The following is a 25,957-nucleotide window of genomic DNA, read 5'->3' as shown; positions in this document are numbered from 1 at the left end:
TTCCCACTTTTGAGAAGCGATTGACACCCTTGGTATAAGGGAACAAATAGTATTGTAATTGGGCAATGTCAGACGTACATTTTGGACAATTCAACATTGTACAGGGTGGTCCCAAAAAACATTTACACTATTTCATATTGCAGATTTATTGGAATTTGGGAGACATGTTACAATTGTTTCAAGATATATTCCTGAACTAGGCTTGAGCAGGCCCCATGCCTTCTGGGGCTTCGCGCTCTACGCTCGCATAAAATTAAAGTTCCACTTAAGAATTTAAAGACCCCCCCCCCCCAGTCTGGGATCAGGGAACGGGCCTGAACAAAGTATGCGCACATGTGCTGAGCGTATACATGCAGTTTTACGATGAACAAATGTCCAAAACATTTCTAAGCCCCAAAAATACCCTTGCATGAATTTCCACACTAATAATAGTAATGATAACCTCCAGTAATTATTCCTTCTTGTTTCATCTCCACAGATTATAAATATTTCTTTAACTTCATCCAAGGCAACTATTCCTGCTCCTCATCGGGTGCCGTCACCTCACCTGGGTTTCCCCTACGCCATCCCACGTCAAGCTCACACATTTATTTCTACGAGCTGGAACATTTAGGCCCCCATGGCCGCATCAAAGTGGTCTTCACTGATTTCTTTTTAGACTCTGTCAACAAGTCGGTCAACATGTGCAATGATGAACAGAATTATTTAAAGGTGAGTGGACTAGTGGTTCGGTTCATTCATGTTCAGCAAGCTGTCAGAAATCATTGTTCCAGTTCCAGAACATCTTAGGGCAAGTTCACGCAAAAATTATTGTTGACCAACGGTTAACTATAGTTTGATTAAAGTTAGCCCAAACTCTGTCTAGTCGACGATGGTTGACTAAGCTAGCCGACTATTTGGAACCAGCCTACCGCGGCTGGTCGCGCAATGATTTATAGCTGGTTAACAATAGCATAGCATAGTGCAGAGAGGACCAACTACAACAAAAATAGCGGAAACGAAACTGTGATCGCTAAATTTCATTTTCATTGTAAAGTTTTTCCATCTTAGCTGGCAATCAGGTCAATTTTGTCCCACCATTGTACAATAATATTGGTAATTATGCAAGATGTCTTAAACTATGTGTACACAATCGCTATTGTTTGTGTAAATAAAGGGAAAACAACAACTGTTGAATAATTGTGCGACCACCATTTTTTGACGGCCGTTGACATGCCACTAGTTCGACTAGAGTCGTTCGCAACTTCAGTGCACATGTGCTAGGTACGTCACACAAACCAATGACTAGTTACCCACTGGTCCTTGCTCAAACTTGCCCGATGACTTCGCTTCCTTTTAATTGTTCTCATGGACCTTAGTTGCTTCACCCCTCAAAGGAAAGTTCCTTTCAGGAATTCCTTGTTACTTAATAAATATGACAAACAACATCTTCTGAGATACCTGCAAGGTATAAGGTCTACTGTCTCCTGTCATGCATTTTTAATTTGTTCTGAATAAACATTAACACATCAACTTAACCATGTGATTACTGATTGTACACATCTGCACATAAGCCCCATGTACATGCATGAACCCTACACCCCCACCTCAGCAATTCAACTCAACACCCCCTTCTTAATCATCCGCCTTCCATCCTATACCCTTCCACCATCCCATCGCAGCTTTCTCTTTCTTGTTGTCAGCCTGACAGACATAAATGTATTCATCCATCAAATTGATGGATGAGTTCATTCAAAGCACAAGGAGTCAGCCAGCCAGTTGATGGGCTGTGCTAGACTGACCTCATCATCACAGATAGATGGCATGTAATTTGATATCAAGATTGATGCATGAGTTGTATGATACATTGCCTGGTCAATTAGTGCAACCTTTCCCCGCTTAATTTTACCTGGCTCCCTGTGCACTTTTCCCATCCTCAGTGCTGAAGTACATATCTGCTGTCTGGCGCCTTCATTGCGCATACATTTTGTAGTTTTGCTCAGCGTAACTTGAGTGTTTTTGATGACTGCCAATGTTTTTCATTCCTAAGGTTTATGTTAATGTTGATGTGAAAAAAATGAATCATCTATAGTTCACCATATTTTTGAAAGCCATAATCAAAAAGACATCATACAATGACCTGTTGTCACACAGGCATAATCCAGTGAGTTGAATTATGCTTTCCCAAAACACTGCTGAAAATCCTTCAAGTTGTATTTTGATTGTATAGGTTTTGAACAGAATTACCTTTAGAATTTCAGTGCATAATTTGTTCTTCACATAATGCCATATCTTTTAGGCACTTGTTTTTGTTAAGTTTTTTTAAAGAGATTAATTCTACCTTATCAGGACCAGGGTATTTATTTTGTGGGTCTTCTCGGGACATTGCACCTCCAATTTTTATATGCTCTTGCTGACTTTCCGAATGCTAACAGTATGTGGTCTATGACGTTATTTGGTTGTGTTGTGGCTACAAGAGTACCCTTTAGCTTTTTTGCCCATTTTTGAACAAACAAGTTAAGTATTTCAGACTTAATTTCTTCATTTTCCATTCACAGCTTTCCAATGTGGTACAAATATTCTTTAGAACATAATCCAATTAAACAATAATTGGTACATGTCATCTTTGGAGGGCACTACAACCTATTTTGGGGGCAAAACTGTATTTTGTTTGTTCCCCCAAATATGTTTGTTTGTTTTTCCAACCAAAATCAGCTCAAATGGTAACACTAAAACTGCTTTGCATTTTTTTGGGGTGCAATGACAGCTATGAAAAACTCACAAACAAAGAAAATTGTGTAGAAAAGGTGAAAATAAAGTGGTCTTCAATGTATATTTGCCATATTAGATTCTCGGTATACATTATAGATCATGTGACCATATGATAATGTTTACTCCAAAGTGAAACCTTGATAGATTTGGCCAAAAAATACCACATTTTTGACTAGTAAAAAACCCAAATGTCCTTTTTTTACATATAAAAATGACAGAAATGTACGATTGCCAATTTTTCAAATTGATTGCCATGGCTGCTATGGATGTCCCATAGTATTGGTTGAGTTGTTGACCCTCGATAAAAGTTAGGAGAAGCACTTTTGATGTAAATATCCGGCAAAGGAATTTTCTATACTATTTTGTGATTATGTAAATCACTCAACACATTCCAAAGATTGCCCAAGGCATCCGCAGTAATATCACATCTCAGAAAGTTCTCCCCTCGTGTTCTTCACACAATGTGGTTGTAATGAAATAGGAATCACACTCTGACACACTTTATTGTCACTCACTGTGACATATGCACAGCCAACTTGCAGACTGCTAAGCTGGTCGGTGCACTAATTGCTGCAGGCAAGGCAAGCTTCCAGGGATGAAACGCTGTATAAACATGCAGGTGGACAAATCAATACAGTTTTTTGGCTGCAGGTAAAAATATGGATTTAATATCACTGGGTGAACATTGTCAAATTAGCACAATTTCATTGTTAACAAAACTGTGTTTAGCTGTGCAATATACAGTAGTTACAATTTTTAATACCTTTATCTACCAAAGCAATTTTTAATTCACTTAATTTTTATTTTAACTGGGTAGCCCATTGGAATCCACTGGTCCCATGGGGCCCAGTAAAGAGAAGACGATGGAAAGAAATGGTAGTTTTAGAGGTGGGAGGAAAACCCTAGTAGAATATTCTGAGGAATACCCACGGAATCAGGCAGGGACTGAAAACCCAATCTACATAATGGCCCAGACAGGAATCGAACCCAGGTCACAGTGTTGGAAGGCCAGGCCAACCTGTTCAAGAAATACTTTTCACTTTGCTATGAGTATTTAATGTTGTGCAATGGAATATTTAGTCTTAAATTTTAGTCTTAAAGGTATAGTCCATCATTTGTAATTTCTGCACTTTGTTCGTTTGAAGCAACAAAAGTGCTCAAAATCTAAAGAAGGGTGCTGAACAACTAACCTGATGAAATTTCAGCTCAGCTTCAGCTGTATATTCCGAGAAAAACAGCATTCTAGGATCTCGATTTCAAATCAAAAATTGCTGAATCATGTTTTGAATTGGGCCTGAATTCAGCGTCCGAGACACGGTCTTACTGAGCCGATTGCAGCTCTGATCCGACGAATTATAGCAACCGTGTGCGTCGTGCCAAAGCTTGCGCATGCTTCGCCGAATAAAAAAATGAACTTCTAACGGAAATTTCCAACGGTGCGTCTTAAGACGCACCGTTGGAAAGGCCTTCTTTCGTTGATTTCTTCAAAATGACAGCTTGCCAGAAAGAATAATTTCTTTACTATCTTTCAACCAAGTATCTTTTTCAACAATAATTACGTCAGTTACTTTTTGGATAGCTGCAAATGATGGACTATAGCTTTAACAACTTTGGGAGGAGCCTGATGGAAGTTTAGTTGGGGCTTCAACTATATTGCAAGTATGTTCCATGTTTTTCCCTTCCTTTTCCCTCTGTATTACACTACGCATCAACAGTCACATAATACCACAGTGCTAGCCTGCAGCAGTCATTTAATCTCAGGACATGCTCAGATTTCTTTATTTAATGTCATCAGGGAGATATATTAACTGTCAATCAGACTGAAGTGTCAGTAACAGTACGAGATTAATTGCTGCCTAAGGGAACAATTTAAGCTAAGTAATTGTTGTGTCTGCATGTAAATCATTACTTGTTCGTATGAAGTGACAAATCTGTCCAAAACAGGTATCTGGGGATCAGTGGCTGTTCTTACATTTTATGATGTCCTCTTCCTGTATATAATCTGTTGATTTTCAAAACTTTAACATGTGGCGTTTTGTTACTTACTCTAATTACACAAAGTAGCAAACGTGCAGCAACTCAGTTTTTTGGGGGGTTTGACAAACTTAAGTGAAGAAACTGTTCAGTAATTGATATCTCCAAAATTAATATGCTTTTTATGAAAAAGAAAACACAGAAGGGCTATCAAACAAGTAGGCTATCGCTCATCAGTTACATACAGTGGCGTAGCCAGGAATTTTTCAGTGGGGGGGCGCTGGGGGGGCTGGAACATTTCATGGGGGGCGTCATGTAGATCAATGATAATTTTTTTAGAAACTCAAAATCTCAGTGGGGGGGGGGGACTGGGGGGGCGACAAGGTTTCATGGGGAGGCTGTCGCCCCCCCCCCCCCCCCCCCCCACTCCCCCCATGGCTTCGCCACTGGTTACATATTTTCAATTTTTGGGGGGGAAGAAAAGTACAATGTATGGGTCATTCTATAAATTAATTTAAGGTTCAAATTGTGAAACATTTTCTGTCCCTGTTTGTCTGAATTTTGTCATTTGCCATTCAAGTATCATTAAAATTTACTTCAAACTATCTACATTTGTTGGCTAGGTAGTTTGCTCTTGCATGATCACTCGTTAAGTATGAAAGCATGAAGGAGTGCGTCCACAATTTTACAAAATCATATGCCAGATGTAACAGGGACAGGAAAAACTTACTCATGTATAAAAATCGTGATTTGAAAAATCGACCTACTTTTATTTTCCCAACACTTGGTTTAGCTGCCGTGTGGACAGATTCGTCACTTCATCCAAATGGTGAAGACATGGGGTTCATTCTACTACAATCTCCAAAGATAATTCAATTCCCGAAGGCAAAAGTATCAACTTTCATACACAGCAAAATATTCCACTGGCTTTCAAACTAGCCCCTGAAAACCTAGATAACCTGTGTTGCATTGATACTGACTTTTCTGGTAATTCAATTTTCCTTCTTACTGAGTTACTTTCCCCACACCTGATCCTATCTGATCCTTTATCTTTACCCATCCTGATAGGCAGTCTAGTTAGCCCTAGAGGACTGAAGAAATACATGAAATATGACTACTCGATGCTTTGGCTATTTTGATACATGTGAATAAGATCCTTTATGGTTTATCTTTGAATATGGGCTGCGTGCTCCAAAAAAAGAGGGCGCCCTTTTACCTAGCAACGATGCCCCATGGGCGGAACACATAGTTTGCTGGTTGTTGCGCGCACACCGTTCCTTGTGTGTGACGCACGTAATTCAATTTTTCTTTTTACTGAGTTACTTTCCCCACACCTGATCCTGTCTGATCCTTTATCTCTACCCATCCTGATAGGCAGTCTAGCTAGCCCTATAGGACTTAAGAAATACATGAAATATGACTACTCGATACTTTGGCTATTTTGATACATGTGAATAAGATCCTTTATGGTTTATCTTAGAATATGGGCTCTGTGCGCCAACAAAAGAGGGCGCCCTTTTACCTAGCAACGACGCCCCATGGGCGGAACACATACATTTTGCTGGTTGTTGCGGGCACACCTTTCCTTGTGTGTGTCGCACGCACACCAGGGGATTTGTACTATGTACACGCAGTGGCCGTGCTTCTGGGCAAAATATTGCAGTCAGGCAAGATGGCATCGTTTGGTCACCCCCAACTGTACTTTCTTTGACTGTGAGGGGGTACTTGTGAACGGAGCAGATAGCCCTGTTGGGTTGGTTTCAGGAATATGTTGCTTAAGAACAGTACTAATTATGTGCATTACTTTAGTGCCTGATTGGTTAAATTGTAGGCTTTACAAAATGTACGTTGAAAATAATATTTTACAGTAGCGTTAACATTTGTTACTATTCTTTTATCTTGCAACTTACGGCATAACAGTTCTAAGACAATTAGATTATCAATTTAAATATAATTATGTTCAATTTCAAAATTTTATGCAGAAAACTGTGATATGCCACTCATACCCTGTTTATTGCACTAAATCATACAAGTAACATTCAAATGTGAATCTGTTTGGAATTCGATATGAGTGTTTTTTGTTCTATTTCACTGTTATCATTATTAGTGGGTGTGCCATCTATTCTGGTCATGTTTTTGTGGTTTTCTTTTTTGCTTGTTAACCTTTTTGGCATTAGGTTTTTAGACCATTTATGGGCTAGTGTTTGATTTGTGAAGTCACTTACGCCTGCGCACTACTAGCAACGTGTGAATGCCTCCTGTCAAACGATGGTCAAAACATCGGCAAGAAAATTCTTGATCCTGGCTCCTTGAGAATTAATGTACACACTGTTATTGGTAACCATTGACGAGACTGTGCTCTGGGCTCTGGTTCCAAATAGTCGACTAGGGTTGTCCAAGGTTGCATTCAAGTGAAGTTAGTCAAACTACAGGTAGCAATATGTAGTCCTTACTCCAACTTGCTCTTGGCTTTGAGCTCATGCTGTCTGAAAATGTATTCCCATAAATCATTTTTAAATGCTCTTTACAAAGTTTGTTGATAAGTTGTTTTCTTGAACAATTAATTTCTTGAGATTTAAATCTGGACATATCTGAACCTTATGAACTAGTCACAAATGTAAAATGAGTCTTTTGGCAAAATTGGCCTTTTGAATAAATACTTGAAAATAGCATGAAGTACGCTTTCTGACATGTATCATGGACTTCTTTGTGATAATTTAATAAGATACATCTCGCATCTGCTGCAAAAAAATTAATACATCGCAACAAACCAAGAAAACCATTAAAAATCACAATATCGCCACTTCTCTTGAATCAATTTTAAAATTATTGAAATATTTTTATATAAACATTCAAAAATAAAGTTGTTTAACCAGTACACTCAAAATCCAAATTGGAATGAATTTTTCACCTTATCCAATGATAGATGTAGATTGAGTTCACATGTGCTCCATGAGACTCATTCGGGCTCTCTCACTGACCTATTTGACCCGGCCTACATCCGGGTACCGGAAAGTCAGAGTAGCCATTGCAGTCGGCAAATATCATACAGAGCCTTGTGTAGTAGGTAGTGCGCAAGCCTTTAAAGCTGTGATGGATGGCAAAACTGTGAGTAAAACTCGGAGCCAACACCCTCTGGGTCAGTACGATTATAACAACTGTACACAGCACAGGTAGTGACCACTGTGCCATTGGATAATGAATTTACGGTTATTTTATGGGGGGAAAAAAAACCTATACTGTCTAGTATCCAACGCACAATGTGGTTGCTAACCAAACACTTGCCTACTGCAATGGTAGCCAATCACAGGGAAACCGCATGATCACGTGGTACTTAAACATATGATTAGACTCTAAAAGCCGATATGTTTGTTTTAGCAAATGAGGGCACTGTATCAATGCAATTTCCTGGGTAGAAACAATCTAAATATCACGTGCATTGAAGAAATTTAGCAACTTTACTTCAATCTAAATTTTGTAGATTATAATATGTTATGTTTGAATCATAGCAAAATGTAATCTACATGTAAAGAACCTTGGATTCACGTCTGTTTGTACCTCCAGCATGGCGTTGTTAAAACGCTTCATTTGCTCAAGAACATTGCCTATTTGTAGAGCGGAATTGCTCAAATGCTTGTTTTGCGCTACATCAAATCACTGCCTCCATTGCTACCTGCCTGAATCCATGTTGTTAATTCTTGTCACTGCCACAGATTATCGACGGCAAGAAGTCCTCCCGCTACTGCAGCTTCAAGAGGCCCGCACCACACTTGTCGTCCACTCACAACCTCCGCTTTGAGTATCATCTGAACGGAAAGCAAAGACACCACGGCTACGGCGTGTTCAGTCTGAACTACTCCTTCATCACGCTACAAGAGGCTGAAGAATTTGAACGAGGGCTGAGAGGGGGAAGCTATGGTAATGGAAATATTTGGAGAATAACGGTCGCAGGAAAAATGTTGACACTGTGGTCATTGATTATTCTAGAACTCCGGGAATTGCTGGAGGAAGCGTGAAGTAAGGTTTATTTTTGAGAGGAATGGTATAGTGGGAGCATTAAGGAAAGAGTCTTGTAGGTTGGATGATCTTTTATGGAAAACATGGGCTTTAATGTCATTGTTGAGTTGAAACTATCAGCAGGTTTAGTGCTGAACAAAAGTTTTTACATATTAAAATAGCTTGCAAGTTTATATTTATGGGTTTTTTTATGTCCGATTATAAATGATAATGGACAAAGCAAAGAAAAAATAGGAACAAAATGGATTATCCAAATGAAACTGGCTTCTCGTAAAGGGACTCTCCACTCTGACTGCCTTGAACGTAAAAATGAAATACAGGAAAAACATAATTAAATATTTATTAAGTGTAAATTCAATATCTTGATCATACAGCAAATTAATAGATACACCTAGCAATAAGCCCAATTTTTGAAAGGGTTTAAAAAGCAGATAAAATCTAAAATTTAAACAAAATTTAATTAATATAAACAAAAACTACACATTTTTTTTTTGGCAATTTGGGTAAGTCGCATCCTATTCATCATTTTCATCCTTTAATGATATAGTGCTCTCCTCACTCACTTTTACTCTTTCAATTTTGGGGTTTTTGGTTTCCCCTTCAATCATACCCATGATTACCTAATGTCAAAGTTGCGCTGCATAAAACTTTAATGCATTCGGAAAGAAAGTGTGATTTGGGGTTTAATCACTACTATATCAAACCTCTGCATGTTGTGTGCTGAGAAAATAGAAGCTATACATTTTAGAGACACGGTTGAAAATAATCATGTCTTATTAGTTGTCCATCCCTCGCTATTTTTGAATACCTTTGAAGAGTTTGGATAAAAAATGTCATGACTAGCCTGAATTCCCAGAGCTTTTGTTCTTCGCTTCAGGTCCCCGTTTGCCAAGGGACCCTGCAAACAATCTGCCTGCAGTACGTCTGAGCCTAGTCCTAAAAACATTAGTATACCCATGGGTGATTGGAGAATATAGCATGCAAGCTATTTGATTGGCTGGGGGAATTACGGGTTGCATTTAGTGTTTTCGGAATTTAATACGTGGACAACACTCTCCTACACTTTCAATTTTTTAAGATGCCTTTAAACTGGTAGGTATTAAAGTCAACTTTGCATGCTAAATCCTTTCCCTCCACATCGTCTTTCAATACTGAATATATAATTTGAAAAAAAAGATGACAATTATGTTTAAATTGACTCAAGCCAAGAAATCTCATTTGCCATGTTACTTTCTGTGCATTTCATCAAAACTACCAGTGTTCATTGTGCTGTATTTAAAAAAAAGAAAAGAAGGTTCACAGCACATCCCCCTGTTAAACCACGCTCCTCTACCCTTGAGCTAATTGTTCCTTGATGGGAGACCTACTTTTCCTTCTCCCCCCCCCCCCAAAAAAAATCAGCTGCTGTTAGAACTCTAGAGGGCACAAATCTGTGCATGTATGTCACCCAGGGCTTTTCAACAGACTAGACTTTGTTTTCAGCCCTCTGGTAAAAGGCTTTAATTTGATAAATTTTGTGTAGGAGGCTGAACATGCCTCTCTGTCCGCTAGGAAAAAAAAAACAAGTACATGTACGTGACATACTCAAAGAAAAACCTCTTTTTCTGTACTTAGTCATTCATTTATTTACAGTAGATGCAGTGTTGTCATTCTACGTAGGAACAATATGTAATTTTTGGAAGCTATGTTTTTGGTTGATTTTGGTCAACAAAAATCAAGTAAAGTCATGGTAAATGGGAGGGTATGTTTTCCTTCTCCCCTTGTTAGTAGTAAAACTGTGTTGGGATTCGCCAGCTCCTTATCACAGATAACTCACTTTTGTTGAGATATGCTGAAGCCCCTTTGCACTGCCTAGCCACTGGCAAAGGGGGAAAAAAGTATTTTTGCATTGTGATATTTCTGCGCGGTGACTGACCATGGTCTAGCGGAGTGTCTGTCCTGTTTGCACCTTTCTTCACAAATTGCCAATCACATCTCTCTCCCCCACATATCGCCCACCAGCCAAGCAGCTATAAGGAAATACGGTATGGGTCGCGGGGGACTTTCAAAAGGGGAGCTGTCAAGCAAAAATACATCAAAGAAAAACCCCATTGAGCTGTGGTGCTACCTAAATTACTGGCAGCGCCATCAAAGATCACCCTAGAATTGTGCGATTGAGCGTGATACTTCATTATTTGAGGGTGGCAGCAAAGCGATTTGAGAATGCCCTGGGCCAGGCGCCGTCAGATTCCAAGTTTATAGAATCCTGCTGCGACATGTAGGTGCCATGGTCTGCAGACTATGTATGAAGCAGCCAGCTAGGCTAGCATTGTAATATTGGGAAACGTGCCAAGTATAGGGTGATTGCGGGATTGCTTGAGGCTGTCAAACAACTAGAACGTGTCTAGATTTGGACCAACAAGTATTTTGCAGTGGAGGGACTTTTCATGTGATGGTTTAAAATCAGATTCATCGACCTGAAAAGTTTTGCTCATTTCTGCACGTTCTGTTCCAGCTCAGATAATTAAACTTTGGATGTAGGATTTTTGATCCTATATGCACTTATTATTGCTGGTGTACAATGTTTGAAGAACTACCAATTCAATTATTGATAAAAAAATATCAGATTTTACAACAAAAATCCAAATTGACTGCGTAGTGGGTACATGTGGTCTAGCGGTGGAGCACAGGATTCATGATCGTGAGGTTGTGGGTTCTAGCCCCGCCGTGGCCATGCGTGTTGTACCATTAAGTAAGGCGCTTTACCTCAATTAGGGTGGCGATCCCCCCACAGCAGCATATGAGTCTAGCCCAATCACTAACGAAAGAGAGATGGGCACTCCGTTCCTGGTAACACAGGTTTGTCCATCTACCTTTTTTAAATGGAATGCAGAGGGAATTGAATATGTGACATGGGCGTCGGGGGGGAGGGGGGGGGATGCCCCCCCCCCCCCCCCCCCAAGAAAGCAACAAAAAAACCCAAAAAAAACCAAAAATGAAAAGAAAAAGAGATGCAAAGTCATAGTGGTGTAAATTTAATGGGGTGGGGGGGGGGGGAAGCAAAATGTCCCTGCCCCCCCCCCCCCTCTAAAACTGATAAATCAAGAATATGTTGAGAAATACAAGCATTTTTTTGGGAAAAATATGTTTTGCCCCCCTCTAGAAAAATCCTGGCAACGCCCATGATATGTGACCTACGAAGTATGTTGCCAGTCTCCCAAATTGTCGATGTCTTTGTGCATGCATGGGTGCTAGTCAAAGCCAATGAACAAATACATCAGCTTCTGACTAGTGTACCATGAATTCACCGACACTGACAATTCAGGCTGGATATAATTAATGGAGTAGAGCAATGACACAGTGTTTGGGAAATTGCAAGTTCACATTCTGCTCCAGTCATTTTCTTTGTTCAACCTTACATGTTTATTTATTAAAAGTGAACGTAGTTCACTTGAATCTGTCGGGTGGAGAGACCACATCAGTAGTGATAAAGTCTATGAGTTAACAGGACAGCAGCCCCTCTCCATCACAAATTACCAGCGGCAGCTTAAAGGGCCCATGTAATGTAATTTTTTTTAATGCAATCCTTGAAAATGCACCTTTGTGTCCCATTTAACCTGATATTCAATTTTCATTTTGCCATTTTTAAGGGCATTTTGGTGCCTTTTTGGTTGTTATGCTAATGCAAATTTCCATATTCATGACCAAAAGTGTGATATCATTTCAGGCAGAAACCTCAATGTTACAACTGTTCAGCACCAAAATTTGCTAGAATTTTGGATATTTTGCTGTCGTCAATGTTCTTTTCTTTTATTGTTTCAGTACATGACAGTTAGCCAATGAGCAAAGTTTTATCTCACAAATATGTTTTTATTGAGAAAATTTGAGCCACAATTTGAACATGACCGCACAGCGCCCTCATTTGTCAGGAAAAGCATGGACACTTTTAAACGTTCAAAAAGTGCACTTTTCAATCAAATTTACCAAAAAGGAATGTCAAATAGTTTCCATACATTTAAGAGGATTAGAAAGTTGTGCAGAATATGTTCCCAAGTGAGATCCATGTCATGGGCCCTTTAAATTGCTAGGACATGTGGTGAGGACACCTGTCCATGGGAACCGTAGGAAAGGCAGACCTACTTTGATGTACCCACAGTATATTGTCAGACAACTCTCTAAAAATGTAATCCTTACACCTAATGAGATATGTGAGGCTGCCCAAGATAGAGCCATTTGGAGAAACCTTGTCAGTGATGACAAAATCCAGGAAAACCCAGCAATTCAAAGGTTTCATTGGAAGTCATGAAAATTTTGTTATCTTTAATACAAGAAGTCTTGGAAAGTTTAAATTTCAGGGGAAAAAACATGTATAAAGGCATGGAATCCTGCACAACCAGTATATGATGATGTGTTATATTAAGCTATGGCAGTTTGTATTCCAGTTTAATATAATTCTCTTTTCGCATGTATGCTCTACACTTGTTGCGTGTTCAGTGCACCATTGTGACGCTGTAATTTGTGGTGTTCTTTGGTCAAACTGGAAGGCTGAAATGGAGTGGCTTCTATTGTCTATAGGCTCCTTAAATAAGATGCCAAGACAGCATAGAAATGGAAAGCCCCTATTTTGTCCTGGAAAAGTCATGGAATATTATTTCTATTTTCTGGAACCCTGCCGATTGCAGTATTAGACAAGAATAGCTCCTGGTGATTAGTACTTATAACCTGAGCATTAGGCATTTACAGTTTGACGCCTCACGTAATCTTTTCTAATGAATGTCTTGGTTTGTTCCTTTTCATTTTATGTGTGACAGTCCAGAACACAGCCTATGAGGTAGCCAACATTGGCCATGTCTCCATCAACATCTTGAGAGCAAACACAGAGTGGGTTGACTACCTGTGGTATCTCAGAGGTAGACCCGGTAACAGGCTACTGCTCAATTTCTTAGGTAAGTAATGTATGAAGGCAACCAATCAGCAATGGTGGAATGTTTCTGATCATGTCTCTCTAGTGGGTACAGTGGAACGTCGCTATAACGAACACCACCATACCGAACATTTGGCTATACCGAACATCATCCTTGGCTCCCAATTATTGTGTACAAAACGTACAGAACATTAAATAATGAAAGGTTTGCGGAAACAGCGGCGAATAATTTCTCAACTAAGAGAATGGTTCTGAAGACAATCAAAGCATACTGACCGGAACGTCGAGTTTATACCTCTGGTTGATATTGTTGAACATTGTTGTTAAAAAAATGTCAGTGGAAGAGCGACAAGTGGCTATTATTTCCCCAAGGAATAGAAGGGGAAAGCCACCCATTGCTGAAGTAGTAAGCTCAAAAACTGTGTGATTACATAATTCAATAGTTGACACATGCTCAAAGTGGTCTTTCAGTAACTACCAGGGTGTACAGGTCGAAGAAGGGCGCTATTTATTGAAAGTGAGTACCGGAGCACCTGCAGCTTAAAATTGCTATACCAAACGATTGCTATGATGAACAATTTCTGTGGATCCCACGATGTTCCTTATAGCGGCATTCCACTTTACACCCAAAACTGGGTGTATACAAAGGAAACAATTCAAAATGCGGGGGCAACTGGTCCTGCCCCCACCCCTCCTGCTGCTGCCTATGATGGCCACCATCTTATCCTATTCATCATATTGGTAGAACAGAAGATGAACAGTCAGCGCTATATATTGTCTGCCTTTATGCTGTTCTGCTACAAGAAGAGCAATTAAGGTTTTTGTTTTATGGTGGATCAAATTTTGGACAATCAAAACAGCACTCAAACAGATTTAGCAATTTAACTAAATACATATTCTGCTTTTCCGCCACCAGCAAACCTGATTCACTGTTGATTGTTGCAGTAAAATTTACTTTTTTTTGTCAGCAGAAAAGCAGAAAAAATTGCTGAATCTCTGGTGTGCATTTAGCAGAATAGCAGAAAAAATGGAACTTGCAAACATATCTGAACTGCATTTTCTTTCAAACAAACAAAATACAAGTACAGGTAGGTCTATTCCTTGTTCTTCACACTTTGAAGTGAACCCATTGAGATTTTTCAGTTTGTAAATTTCTTGAAACTCTCTTTGAAACTGGGTCTAATTTTTCTTTGAGACAAATCTGATAAATAGGCTTGCAAAACTCAAAATCGAAAAATTTCGATTCTTCCGTTTTTTTGCCACTTTGTGAGCACAGCAAGGAACTACACAATTCTCATCATTCTATATACAATGCAGGTAAATTTATTGCCTCCAAATCTTAACAAATTCCAAAATAAATTCACATCGGCCTATATACAAATCCACGTTTCAAAAATACAAGGGGTTTTTTTTGAACACGAGTACTCAATTTCTATGAATCAGCTTCTGCAAAGTTGGTTCAAATTCCTTCCAAATTCAGGTACGGGTTTCTCAAATTCCAAATCAATTCACAATGAATAAAATTCTCCAAATTTGGTGTTTCTCAACTTCCAGTAAATTGACAATTTACTCAGTGCACTTCCAAATTTAGGAAAGTAGTTCTCAAATTCCAATCAATTTACAATCTATGAAATTCTCCTCCAACTTCAGGTGTTTCTCAAATTCAAACCATCTCAGAATTCTCTTCCAAACTCCAGGAATAGTATCTCAATTTCCCTCAACACCACAATCTTTGAATCTGTGTCCCATAATTTTACAATCTCAAATTTCATAAAATGTCCACTCCAATTTCAAATTTTCAATTCCGATTTCGAAACAAAATGTTCACTAAAATCTTTAAATTAGGCAAAGTGTTTTAAATACACCTTCCAAATTTCACATTTTTACAACCTTCCTCTATCACTCAATAGGGCCAGTGGAGTTGAAATATACAGAAAATACAACCACTCTTCTCAACCGATTCCTTGCAGTACTGTAATTCTTCAAATTTCTTCTACAAACCTTCAATATTCAAGCACTATCAAACTGTTATTGTTTGCAACCAAGTTTTACTTTGTGCAACAAATAATTATAGTTAATCTTTCTTCTAAACCAGGAAATTTTAGTTACAGCAGAATTTGCACAATATGTTTCAACACAGCAATTAACAATTCAAAATGTTCAAAGGACAACTTCTCGGTTTGTCAAGGTAATTGATGAAGTTGGTGTTAATGAGGTCATGTTCGATGCATATAGTACTGCACCGCAATTCCCCATCGACAAAGACACAGTAGTTACGTCACCTCCCATCAGTCAGGGACACAACAGATTCCGTTGATCCAGCACACAACAGAAAGGGTACACAAGTGGCTCAACTTCAAACCCCAGAATTAAGTGCCATCTAGAGAATGAACGTTATATCAAAATGCAATTTACTAAATTTAAATTTTCAATTTTCAGTCCTAAAAACAGAGTTATCTTAAATGCCTTAACAAAATGCCATAATCTTACACATGATATTAACAATTTTAAGTTTAATTGATTACAATGATATAAAAGATGAATCAGCATAAACATAACAACAAATATAAACCAAATTGTTTAAGTTACAGTTACCTCCAGAACTGTAAGGATCTAGACCAATAAAAGTTGCTGTGGCAGAAAATTGTCATTTTTTTTTAAACTCCTAATTCTCCTGTCACAAATTGTTTGGCCCCAGTATTTCACACGTTTTATCTTGACATGGCCAGGTACATATAGGGTGGGTTCAAGTCCCTGAATTGCATATGAAGGGTCATTCGGATCTGTTCTCACTCCCTACCACGTGGTCATACTGCACCTCTTTTTGTCATATTACACACTCTCACCCTGTCTGATATTAATAAGCTTCAAACTGGCATTTTCATGTTCAAGCTTACTAATAATCTCCTACCTGCTACATTTTCTTCTTTCTTTACTCCAGTTAACATCATTCACCACTATCACATTAGATCACACAGCAACCTAGTACATACCTTTCACGCGCACATCTCAGTACAAGAACACACTTCGCTTCTACAGTCCCAGTCTTTGGAATAGCATTGACCAATCAATTATATCCCAAAACCGCTGTGGGCTCTTTTACGAACTCTTTCAAAGAGTATCTTATCTACCAATATGTAGCATAGATTTTTTTTTCTCCTCCTTTGGTTTGTTCTCCAGTGTTGCCATCTCTCTTGCAGTTTTTACGTTTTTTTCCCCTAGTCATTTTTCTTAATCTAAGTTCTGGTCAGTTTACTTTGTCCTCTTGTTTATCTTTGTCGTTGACTTAATTAACTAACTATTTTATTATTTCATGTCTTTGATCTCTTTTCTAAAGACACTTCGCTACAAGCCTTGGCTTATTAGGATTGTGCCTCCACAATATTGTATTTTGCTTTCTATTATGTTATTATTCAGTATGGAAATAAATGTAATATTGAAAAAAGGGTAAAATCGATGAGAATTTCGCTTACCAACATGACAGGAATCTCCACTTTGCCATCTTCCATCATTGGCAGTCGACTGAGGGTGCTTTAATTTTGTTGCCAACTACAGCACGGCTTTCATTTCATGGCATAACAGAAAGAGAAAAAGCTTGTTGAAAGCCATGCTGTGGTTGGTCAAGAGACACTGGTCCAAACTGACTGGACTGCACCTCAAGCTTCACTTACCATGGCGCTCAACAATAGGCACATTCCAGTAAGTAGCACCCACATATACCGGTACCGTGAACCACCACATACCCTTAATTAAGGCAAAATTCACCCAACTGAGAAAAGAAAAGGATGTAAAAGCAGGGCACTCTTGAATGTTCATTAGGCCTAAACTATTATCCAATCACAATAAGGGAAATAAAATAATTTTACACACACTGGTTTTTGAGGGAAACTTCATTCATTCAAAGGAGCAACTTGCACAAAAAATTTACTTCTACAATAAAAATGTACATGTCAAATGTGACACAGTCATCTTTAGTGCCATAGGGAAGCAAACATGAGCAGTAATTGCCTCTGCAGAAGGCATCTTAACTTCACAAATTTAATAGTGATTCCTCCTTGAAAATTTTTGCTGCAAATTCTAAAAGGCTTTAGAGCATCATAAAATGAGCTCTAGTGACTAATTGACCGTATAAAAAACTACAGATCCTGATTGCCAATTATCAAAAATAAAAGGGAAAGAGGACAAAGTGCACTAATTTCCAATTTTTATATTGCTTTCTAATACAGATAACTTCAGTGGTTTTAGAAAAACAATTGCTCCAAAAAAATTACTCTAGAAAAACAGTTCTCTAGTGAGAACTGTTGACTACTTCAAAGATAGGTATAGGTTGAAGCAGACCTCTTACGTCAGCTTTAAAGGTGACACACAAGGATCAATAAGCTCTTTGAAGTTAACTGATAATCACTTATAATCATTGCTTTCAAAATCTAGGATTTAGTTTGGTATTACTTGCAACTTTAGGATAGGATAACTGTTATGCACCTTGACAATATCCAATCTTGTTTTTGCCGCTTTAGAACCATTTGCTTGGATATTGTTCTTTTAGTGCACTTTTGTTTTGAACTGATTTGTCAGAATAGAAGGATACAGCTTATCCATACACTTGAACTGTGATTGCTTCTTGTAAAATATGGCAGATATATCTTGCTCTGGCAATGCATTGCTGCTGCTTAAAGCCATCAAGAGTCAGGATTTTTTTTGGTATAAAAACGGCAAATAAAATCTTTAAAAAAGTTCCCTACAAAATGGATGGTTGTCTTGTTCAAACATTTATTGTGAGGATTGCATAGTCTTAAGGCTACATACACATTAGGGTACATTTGCCCTTACTATGTACGTGCCTCCCTGCGGCCTCATGAATTCAGCTGTCAGTGTGGATGATTGTGGAATAATGACGGCCCGTGATCTCCACAGAGTGTGGATTGTAGCGCCCTCTATTGAGCAATCACCATTCTTTTTCAAATTGAATTGGTATCAGTATCATATTTTTGACATGCCGTTGTGCAGTAATTCAATCAAAAGATTTTAAAGTTTATCCTCGTGATTTGTCATTTTTGGTGGCTGATTTGTACTGGTAAAGTGCTATGGAACATGAGCAAAACGTGCAAAAAAGTATGGAACGGAAATACCATCTAGAATTGAAAAATGGAGAAGTTGAGAAATTGGTTTCAACTTGTGTGCATATGAATGGATAAGTAGTGGTTAAAAAAAAAAAAAAATTCTTCAAATGATCAATAGCAAGCAACAATTTAACAGGGCGGTCAAGCATAGTTTTTCCAGCAAGGCCCTAAATCCTGTTACTTATTTACAATATGCAGTGCGTCCTCTGCTAAAGTACAGAGATTGTGCCTAAAAGGACATCACATCCACAGTGCTGTCAGTTGTCAGGAAAAGCACATTTTAAGTGTTTAAAGAAGTACACTTTTCCCAAAACCCCAAAAGCTATGGCAAATTCATGTAGTTATACGTTTAAAAGAAATAGAAAATTGCACAAAATATGTTCCAAAATCCAAAGTGAAATTCATGTCATGGTCCCTTTAAAAAAAAATTCAATTTAGGCGTTTGTTATGTCAAGGAAGCTTTTGCAGATTCTATCGATTCAGTTTCAGATTTTCATTCCACCCATTTTTTCAACACCTGCCAGTCCCTTTCAGACATCTACACCATGAAACATGTGCACGAGTGTTCCTTATCCTGGGGATCATTTGGAAGTCTAGCAGTGTTGTTGGGCATTATCTTCCTGATAAAAAAATAGAGAACAGTGTTTTCTTATTCTTGTGAAGGAGTCCCTAGTGTCCTCAATATCAGCCTGTACCTGCTTGCTTTCATCTGCTGCCTAATGTTATGCAGTACTGCCTAAACTGTTGCACACTTAATTGTTACCATGACTACGTCAGTAACCAGGTTTTTCGTCTGGGGGCATCACGTGCAAGTTTTCCAAAACAAAGTATCCAGGAAGTTTGTTTCCGGTCAACTGGTCATTGGATACTACTATCCCATAATAGGTAGCACTATTAGAGCATCAACCTTAAGGATAAGTACTACTATTAGCGGCTGTGAGGGGCTGCTTCTTTTAATTAAAAAAATAATGGCCTATTCTCCCTCCCCCCCCCCCCCCCCCCCCCCCCCCCCCCCGGGCTGCATCCTGAACATTGCAAGCAAGTTTGTGCATAAATAGATCACTTACCTATAGAAAGGTGCTAAAGATGAAGTCATTGTGATAACTGCAAAAACAGAATGTCAATCAAAAATGCCCAAGGTGACCAAAAAACTGTGCACTTTACTAGAAAGGAACACTGGCACTGAAGCAATTTGCATTTGCATTTTATTAGTACTATCCTGAAGAAACTATGATCAAAAGCCCATCTGAACAGGGGCATGACTAAGTGATTGCTTTTCATTCAAATAACAAAGGGTGGCATTGCAGACAAACACTTCTGACATAACCTAAATGTTTGTACTTATGTCTCATCATCTAATAAACAATTCAACACAACTTTTCTTCTTCTTTACAGCTCACACTTTTTGCCGAATGATACTAATCTTATGCCAGGATTCATATTGTCTTCCACTTTTGCCAAACTTTGGTATTATTTTTTGTCTTTTGATGAACAGGAAAAAGCTTCATTAGACTGTTTCGGATTTTGGGAGATGCCATTCTCCTGAACTCTAGTTACTAGAGCTGTCTGCTTAATTTGTAGATGAGGGAACATTTGCAAAATCTGGGTTTATAATTGGTATCCACAAAGCATTGTGGTCAGTGCCAGCCTCTGTGATCTCCATGGGGAAAATACTTTTGTATGTCATATTCAAAATGTTCATGAAAGAAGCTTGTATTTTGGGTTATTTTTTTGTCTTTCAAGCAAGTCTATTTTTGTTATTCTAAGTGCTTTTGCAACTTCCTCTTATTTGTAGATTATTTTAACTTTTTGTTTTTGGCTTTCCTAAAAGCAAGTTGATGACAGGGATGTTGCCAGACCAAATTGTATTGGGGGGGGGGGGGGGGGGTTTGGATGACAACAATTTACTGACTGGCCAGCCATGCTGGAAGGTAGCATGGAAAATATTTTTGGTCACCTGCGGCCACTCACAAATTTTAAAAAGGGGGGGGGGGGGCGGGGGGTTAGCATCAGAATTTTGGGGCCCTGTTCAATGCCGACAAGCTTGGACACTATCAAACCATAGGTGGTGCTATTCTTCATCACATATTTGCTGTTACACACATGTTTGCTGAAGGAATGACAATTTTGCTAACAAAAGCGATTTATGGGGGATTACACCCCCCCCCCCCTTCCCCCAGTGACACCTGTGTTGATGAGTTCCTGTAAGGGAATGAATTGCAGTCGGACATTGGATATTCACAGACAATTTACCACACTTGTCTCAACTAATGGTTGTACTGTTAGTGCACTCTAAATACATATGAGACTGTTCAAAATTGATGCATTTTTAAACAAGATACTGAATACCTGGTTGGGTACGATGTGCTTTTGATGTTCTATTAATTAGCTAGAAACCTGTGTTGAAACCACTGTCTTTGGGGAGGGCCAGTGTGATCTACATTTGCTGTGTCATTCACCCTCTTCTTTCCCAATTCTTTTTCCGGTAGATTTGGTTTTTGGTGCTTTTACTCTTCAACTTTTTATTACACAAAAATACTGAACTTGGTTCCATCATTCCCCCTCATTTTCCCCCAAAGTGGGGTTATTTCTTTCCTTTCTCACTTCATTATCTTCTTGCATTTCGGCTCCTGAACAGTTAGCAAAGATGGGAGTCAAGGAAGACATTCGCTCCCCCCCCCCCCCTCTCCTCCCACCCCCACAACACTAGCCCCTTTTTCGTAATTGTCTGTTTTGGGGTTACATGATGGGTTTCAAGAAAAAAATTCTCATTATTACAGCGAAATATGGCAGACTGACACAAAAATGTTATTTTCAACACTTAAGTGAAAAACAGTTCAAATGCAACAAAATATTTAGCACAGGTGAGTCATCAGGGGAAACAATTTAAATGTATAAATTCATTAAATGTATGGAGCCTCAGTGCAGAACTGACAGGTCGTCTCAAATCCACTTTGTTACAAAACAACTTTCAGTGTTATAAGGCCCCAGTAATATATTCTCAGACGCGCAGCGTCGAAGTTCTCTAATCGGATGAATTGTATTTACAAGAGAAGTGGCATCGAGTCTGAAGATAGGAGAAGTCAGCAGATTTAAAGATTTTATTAACGGCTTTACATACATATATTTCATGCAAGTTTTAAATGTATTTCTGAATGACACTTACTCATATTGAATAACAATGATTGCACGTTTGATATATCTGAAACTTGGATTCTGCCTGTGAGTCTCAACTTCTTTTTACAAAAAGAAACAAAAAAGTGACTCCTTCAGAAATAAGAGCTTACAAATCTTGCCATATGAGGGCCTTTTTCACCAATACACATATTAGTTCAATTCCAGACCATTTTTTAGCTTCTCTTTTATATATTTGAGTTTCAAGTCTGATGAATTTACACGTCACTTCAGGAGACTCAATACTAACACCGAGTTCATGATTTGAAAAGTACTGAGAGAGTTGTGATATCTCGACTTGAGTCCAACTCCAGTCACAATTTTTGATGACTCGACTTGAAGCGAGTCCCTAAGGGCAAATGACTTGACTTGACTCGAGTCACTGCAAGCAAATGACTCGACTTGACTTGAGTCCCTCATCAGAAGACTTGACTCGACTCGAACGAAGGCTAATAAGACTCAAGTCCCAAAAATGAAAGCAAAACTTTGCGAAAAAATATTTGCAATGACTTACAATGCCAATTTTATGTTCACGTCACTTTGGGAATACACAACTGTACAAACATACAACGTGTCACAGACTCCCACCTCGTGGCACAAAATACTATCCAGGAATCGGATTTGAATAATCACAAACAGTTTTGTATAGTGCAATTTTGTTTTGATGTCAGCAATCAGTGAAAAAAATTCTAGACCCGAAGCCAAACCAAACCGAAGCCATATCCGCTCCGTTCACAAGTACCCCCTCACCGGCACAGGAAGTACAGTTGGGGGTGACCGACCGACGCCATCTTGCCTGACTGCAATTCATTTGCCGCGAAGCGTTGCAACTGCGTGTAAACAGTACAAATCCCCTGGTGTACGTGCGTCACACACAAGGAACGGTGCGCGTCAACCAGCGAAATGTCCTGCCCATGGGACGTTGTTGTTAGGTGAAAGGGCACCCTCTTTTGGTAGCGTATGGAGCTCATAGGCTCGAAGTTTCACTTCTTGTTAACTGTTAATGATACAAATGACTTTCTCTCTAGTTTTATTTGTTATATACATGTAGTGTCAAATTGACTCGAGCTAAATATTTGACTCAATTTGACTCAACTCAACCTTCTTGACCAAATGAGTTGACTCGAATTGAGTCACTTCTTAAAAATGACTGGACTCCTTGAGTCACAAAAAATCATTGACTCGTTACAACTCTGAGTGCTGATTCTTCTTTAGTTTTGACTGAGGAAATCAATCAGCCTTTCTGCAGAAAAAGAAGAGAAAAAAAAATCACATAAGAAAAAGTTCACACAGGGCAAGGCCCCCTCAAGAAATTGTTGCGGTCACCTGACCGACCGAAAAATATTGGAATCGTGGGTAACCGTCTTGTCCCTCTCTCTCTTTCAGTTACTTTTTAAAAAAATGTTTTAAGTGCCACTATGATCTCTTGTGAGCAAGTGTAAGCAAAGAAAGTTACGCATTTAGGTGATACCTAATTCCGCTGCCAAATGTACATATTCTTTTGTATTTTATGATTCATCCTTAAACTCCACCATGACAAAATGACATGATATTAAAATGAAATTTATAATCATCCTTCAAAACTTTCTATGTTTTGTCTTCAGCTGTAAGCATTAATGCGTCAGGTAGTTTGGAGGTTCGTGATGGCAGCACTTCCCAAGCACCCCTTCTCCTCTTGGTACAAGGCAACAGCACTGATGTCACAGATGTCTTATCAACCCAAGCAACAGTCTACGTTCATTGGCATGGACATGTCAGTCAGTATAATAGACTCAGATTTGTCTACTCCAATGTGGCGCCTGAAGGTGAGTCAAATTTTAAATTAAAAAAAAGCATTCAGTGTTTGTACATGTAAAGCCATAGAATTCAGTTTGTGAAACGATGCCTTTCTGCTCCGTTCACAAGTACCCCCTCACCAGCAAAGAAAGTACAGTTGGGGGTGACCGACCGACGCCATCTTGCCTGACTGCAATTTTGCCGAGAAGCGCAAAGCGCGGCCACTGCGTGTACATAGTCATAGTACAAATCCCCTGGTGTACGTGCACCACACACAAGGAACGGTGCGCGTCAACCAGCTAAATGTCCCGCCCATGGGACGTTGTTGCTAGGTAAAAGGGCGCCCTCTTTTGTTGGCACACGGAGCCCATAGGCCTAGAGATCAATCTGGGCATGGTATCAATTCTATCATGATGGCCCCTTCAATGGCAAAAGCATTGTGCTAGATATTGTTCAGATAGTCTGTCATGCGGCAGTTGCTTTGTACAATGATTGCACAATGGTTTCTCCATTGAATGGGGCATTCGAGCATGCAGTGATGACATGACCGGATTGTGAAATTTACATAATTTTGCTGACCACCAGATATGTGGAACAAATGGGTCAAGGTGCTTCTGCTGTCCGTAAGTCTGTGACTTATGGAACAATTGATGATGTTACTTATACACAGTCAATATAGGTGTCGTAAGCTAAGGCATAACAATTGAAAGTGAACAATTTCACTCACTAATCATGATTTTTCATAACAGCCTGTTATTGCTCAACTAATCAAGGTAGATAAGAGAAAATAACAGCTTATAAGTCTTTGAGGTAAATGCAATGCTTGTTAATTGTGAAAGAATTTTGAAGTTGCTGCCCGATTCCAAAATGTTTTTGACAAAACCATCAAAACTGTTTTTAAAATGGCAGGCTGAGCTGTTTCACCAACTATATTGTGATGGATATAAAATCATACACAAATAGCCTTGTAAAATTTGTGGTCATCCCAGTCAAAGATGTTTAAAATACTCAAAATGTTGTTATTGCTCAAACTCATTTAAGTGTTTTCATACATTTAGTGCTCGAAAACTGTTGTGCGACTACTCAACCAATTAAAAACTTATATAGGGCCTTCCATTTATAAAAACCACAAAGCGCTGTGCAAAAGATAAAACCAAAGTACATCAATATAAATATACAAATGTATATGTCAAAATAAAACCAAGTTTATAATAATCAGCAAAATAAAATATGAAAGCTGAAAAGAAACTGCCATATTTGTCCAACAAAACAGACAACAATCAACCCAATAACCATACAATAAAGGAACTACAACAAAATGACCAAATACATTGTAAAACAGGCCAAACACATTGTGTAAAACAGGTCAAACAGGAATTGTAAACCGGATCAAACGAATGAACACAAAATTGTATCAAAACCCAACCAATGCTAAAATCATATAAAAAATACAACAGATGGTTGTCAGCCATAAAATTAATCTTCTTTGGATGTGGGTGCTTCTTATTTAAATTACATACATGTATATAGGTTTACAAACTTTTTGTCCATATGGGGGTTGCCTGTGACAAGGCTGAAAGCCAAGGGTTACTACCATAAGGAACAAAGATGGACACAAAGGTTGCGTGCCCCAGCATCCCCTAAGCGATATGGTAGAGGTACTTGGTGTACATGTACATGTACATGACCTAATCTGAAAGAGTCTACAAGAAAATCTTAACATATCATAAAATAAAACTGGAGTGCAGCTCACATGAAAGTTTGATTTTTTCTAAATTGCTGTGTTTTTAAAGGTAGAGTACATATTTGTCATTTGTGCTCTTTTTTCGTTTGAAGCAACAAAAGTAATTAAAAATCTAAAGAAGGGTGCTGAACAACTAACCTGATGAAGTTTTAGTTTAGTGAATGCTGTATATTCCAAGAAAACAATATTCTAGGATCTCGATTTAGATTCAAAAGTTGCCGAGTCATGTTTTGAATTGCGCCCAAAATCAGCGTCCGGACACATTGTCATTCAGCCGATTGCAACTACACGATGTGACGCACTGAACTGTCGAATTATAGCAAGTGCGTGTGCGTCGTGTCAGGGGTTGCGTGCGCACCCATTCAGGGCTTTGCCAAATTAAAAAAGACTACTAACGGACATTTCTAAAAATTTGTCTTTAGATGCATCTTTGGAAATAATCTTCTGTTATTGTTTTCTTCAAAATGACATTACGCCAGAAAGAATAATTTCACAGGG

General features: G+C 38.7%; 1 protein-coding gene across 2 annotated transcripts in view; it reads left to right on the top strand.

Moving 5' to 3' along the window:
- The window catches only part of LOC119732658, an 88,447-nt gene that overhangs the window by 36,064 nt on the left and 26,426 nt on the right, over positions 1-25,957 (top strand). For both annotated transcript variants that reach the window (XM_038206286.1, XM_038206285.1), the window contains 4 exons: positions 479-711; positions 8,439-8,643; positions 13,533-13,667; positions 23,544-23,744. In XM_038206286.1, coding sequence (XP_038062214.1) covers positions 479-711; positions 8,439-8,643; positions 13,533-13,667; positions 23,544-23,744 — 774 coding nt within the window. The remainder of the gene's footprint in view (positions 1-478; positions 712-8,438; positions 8,644-13,532; positions 13,668-23,543; positions 23,745-25,957) is intronic.

This window comes from Patiria miniata, unplaced genomic scaffold (genome assembly GCF_015706575.1).
Source record: "Patiria miniata isolate m_02_andy unplaced genomic scaffold, ASM1570657v1 HiC_scaffold_24, whole genome shotgun sequence".
Lineage (NCBI taxonomy): Eukaryota > Metazoa > Echinodermata > Asteroidea > Valvatida > Asterinidae > Patiria > Patiria miniata.
This window is presented reverse-complemented; position numbering and strand designations above follow the sequence as displayed.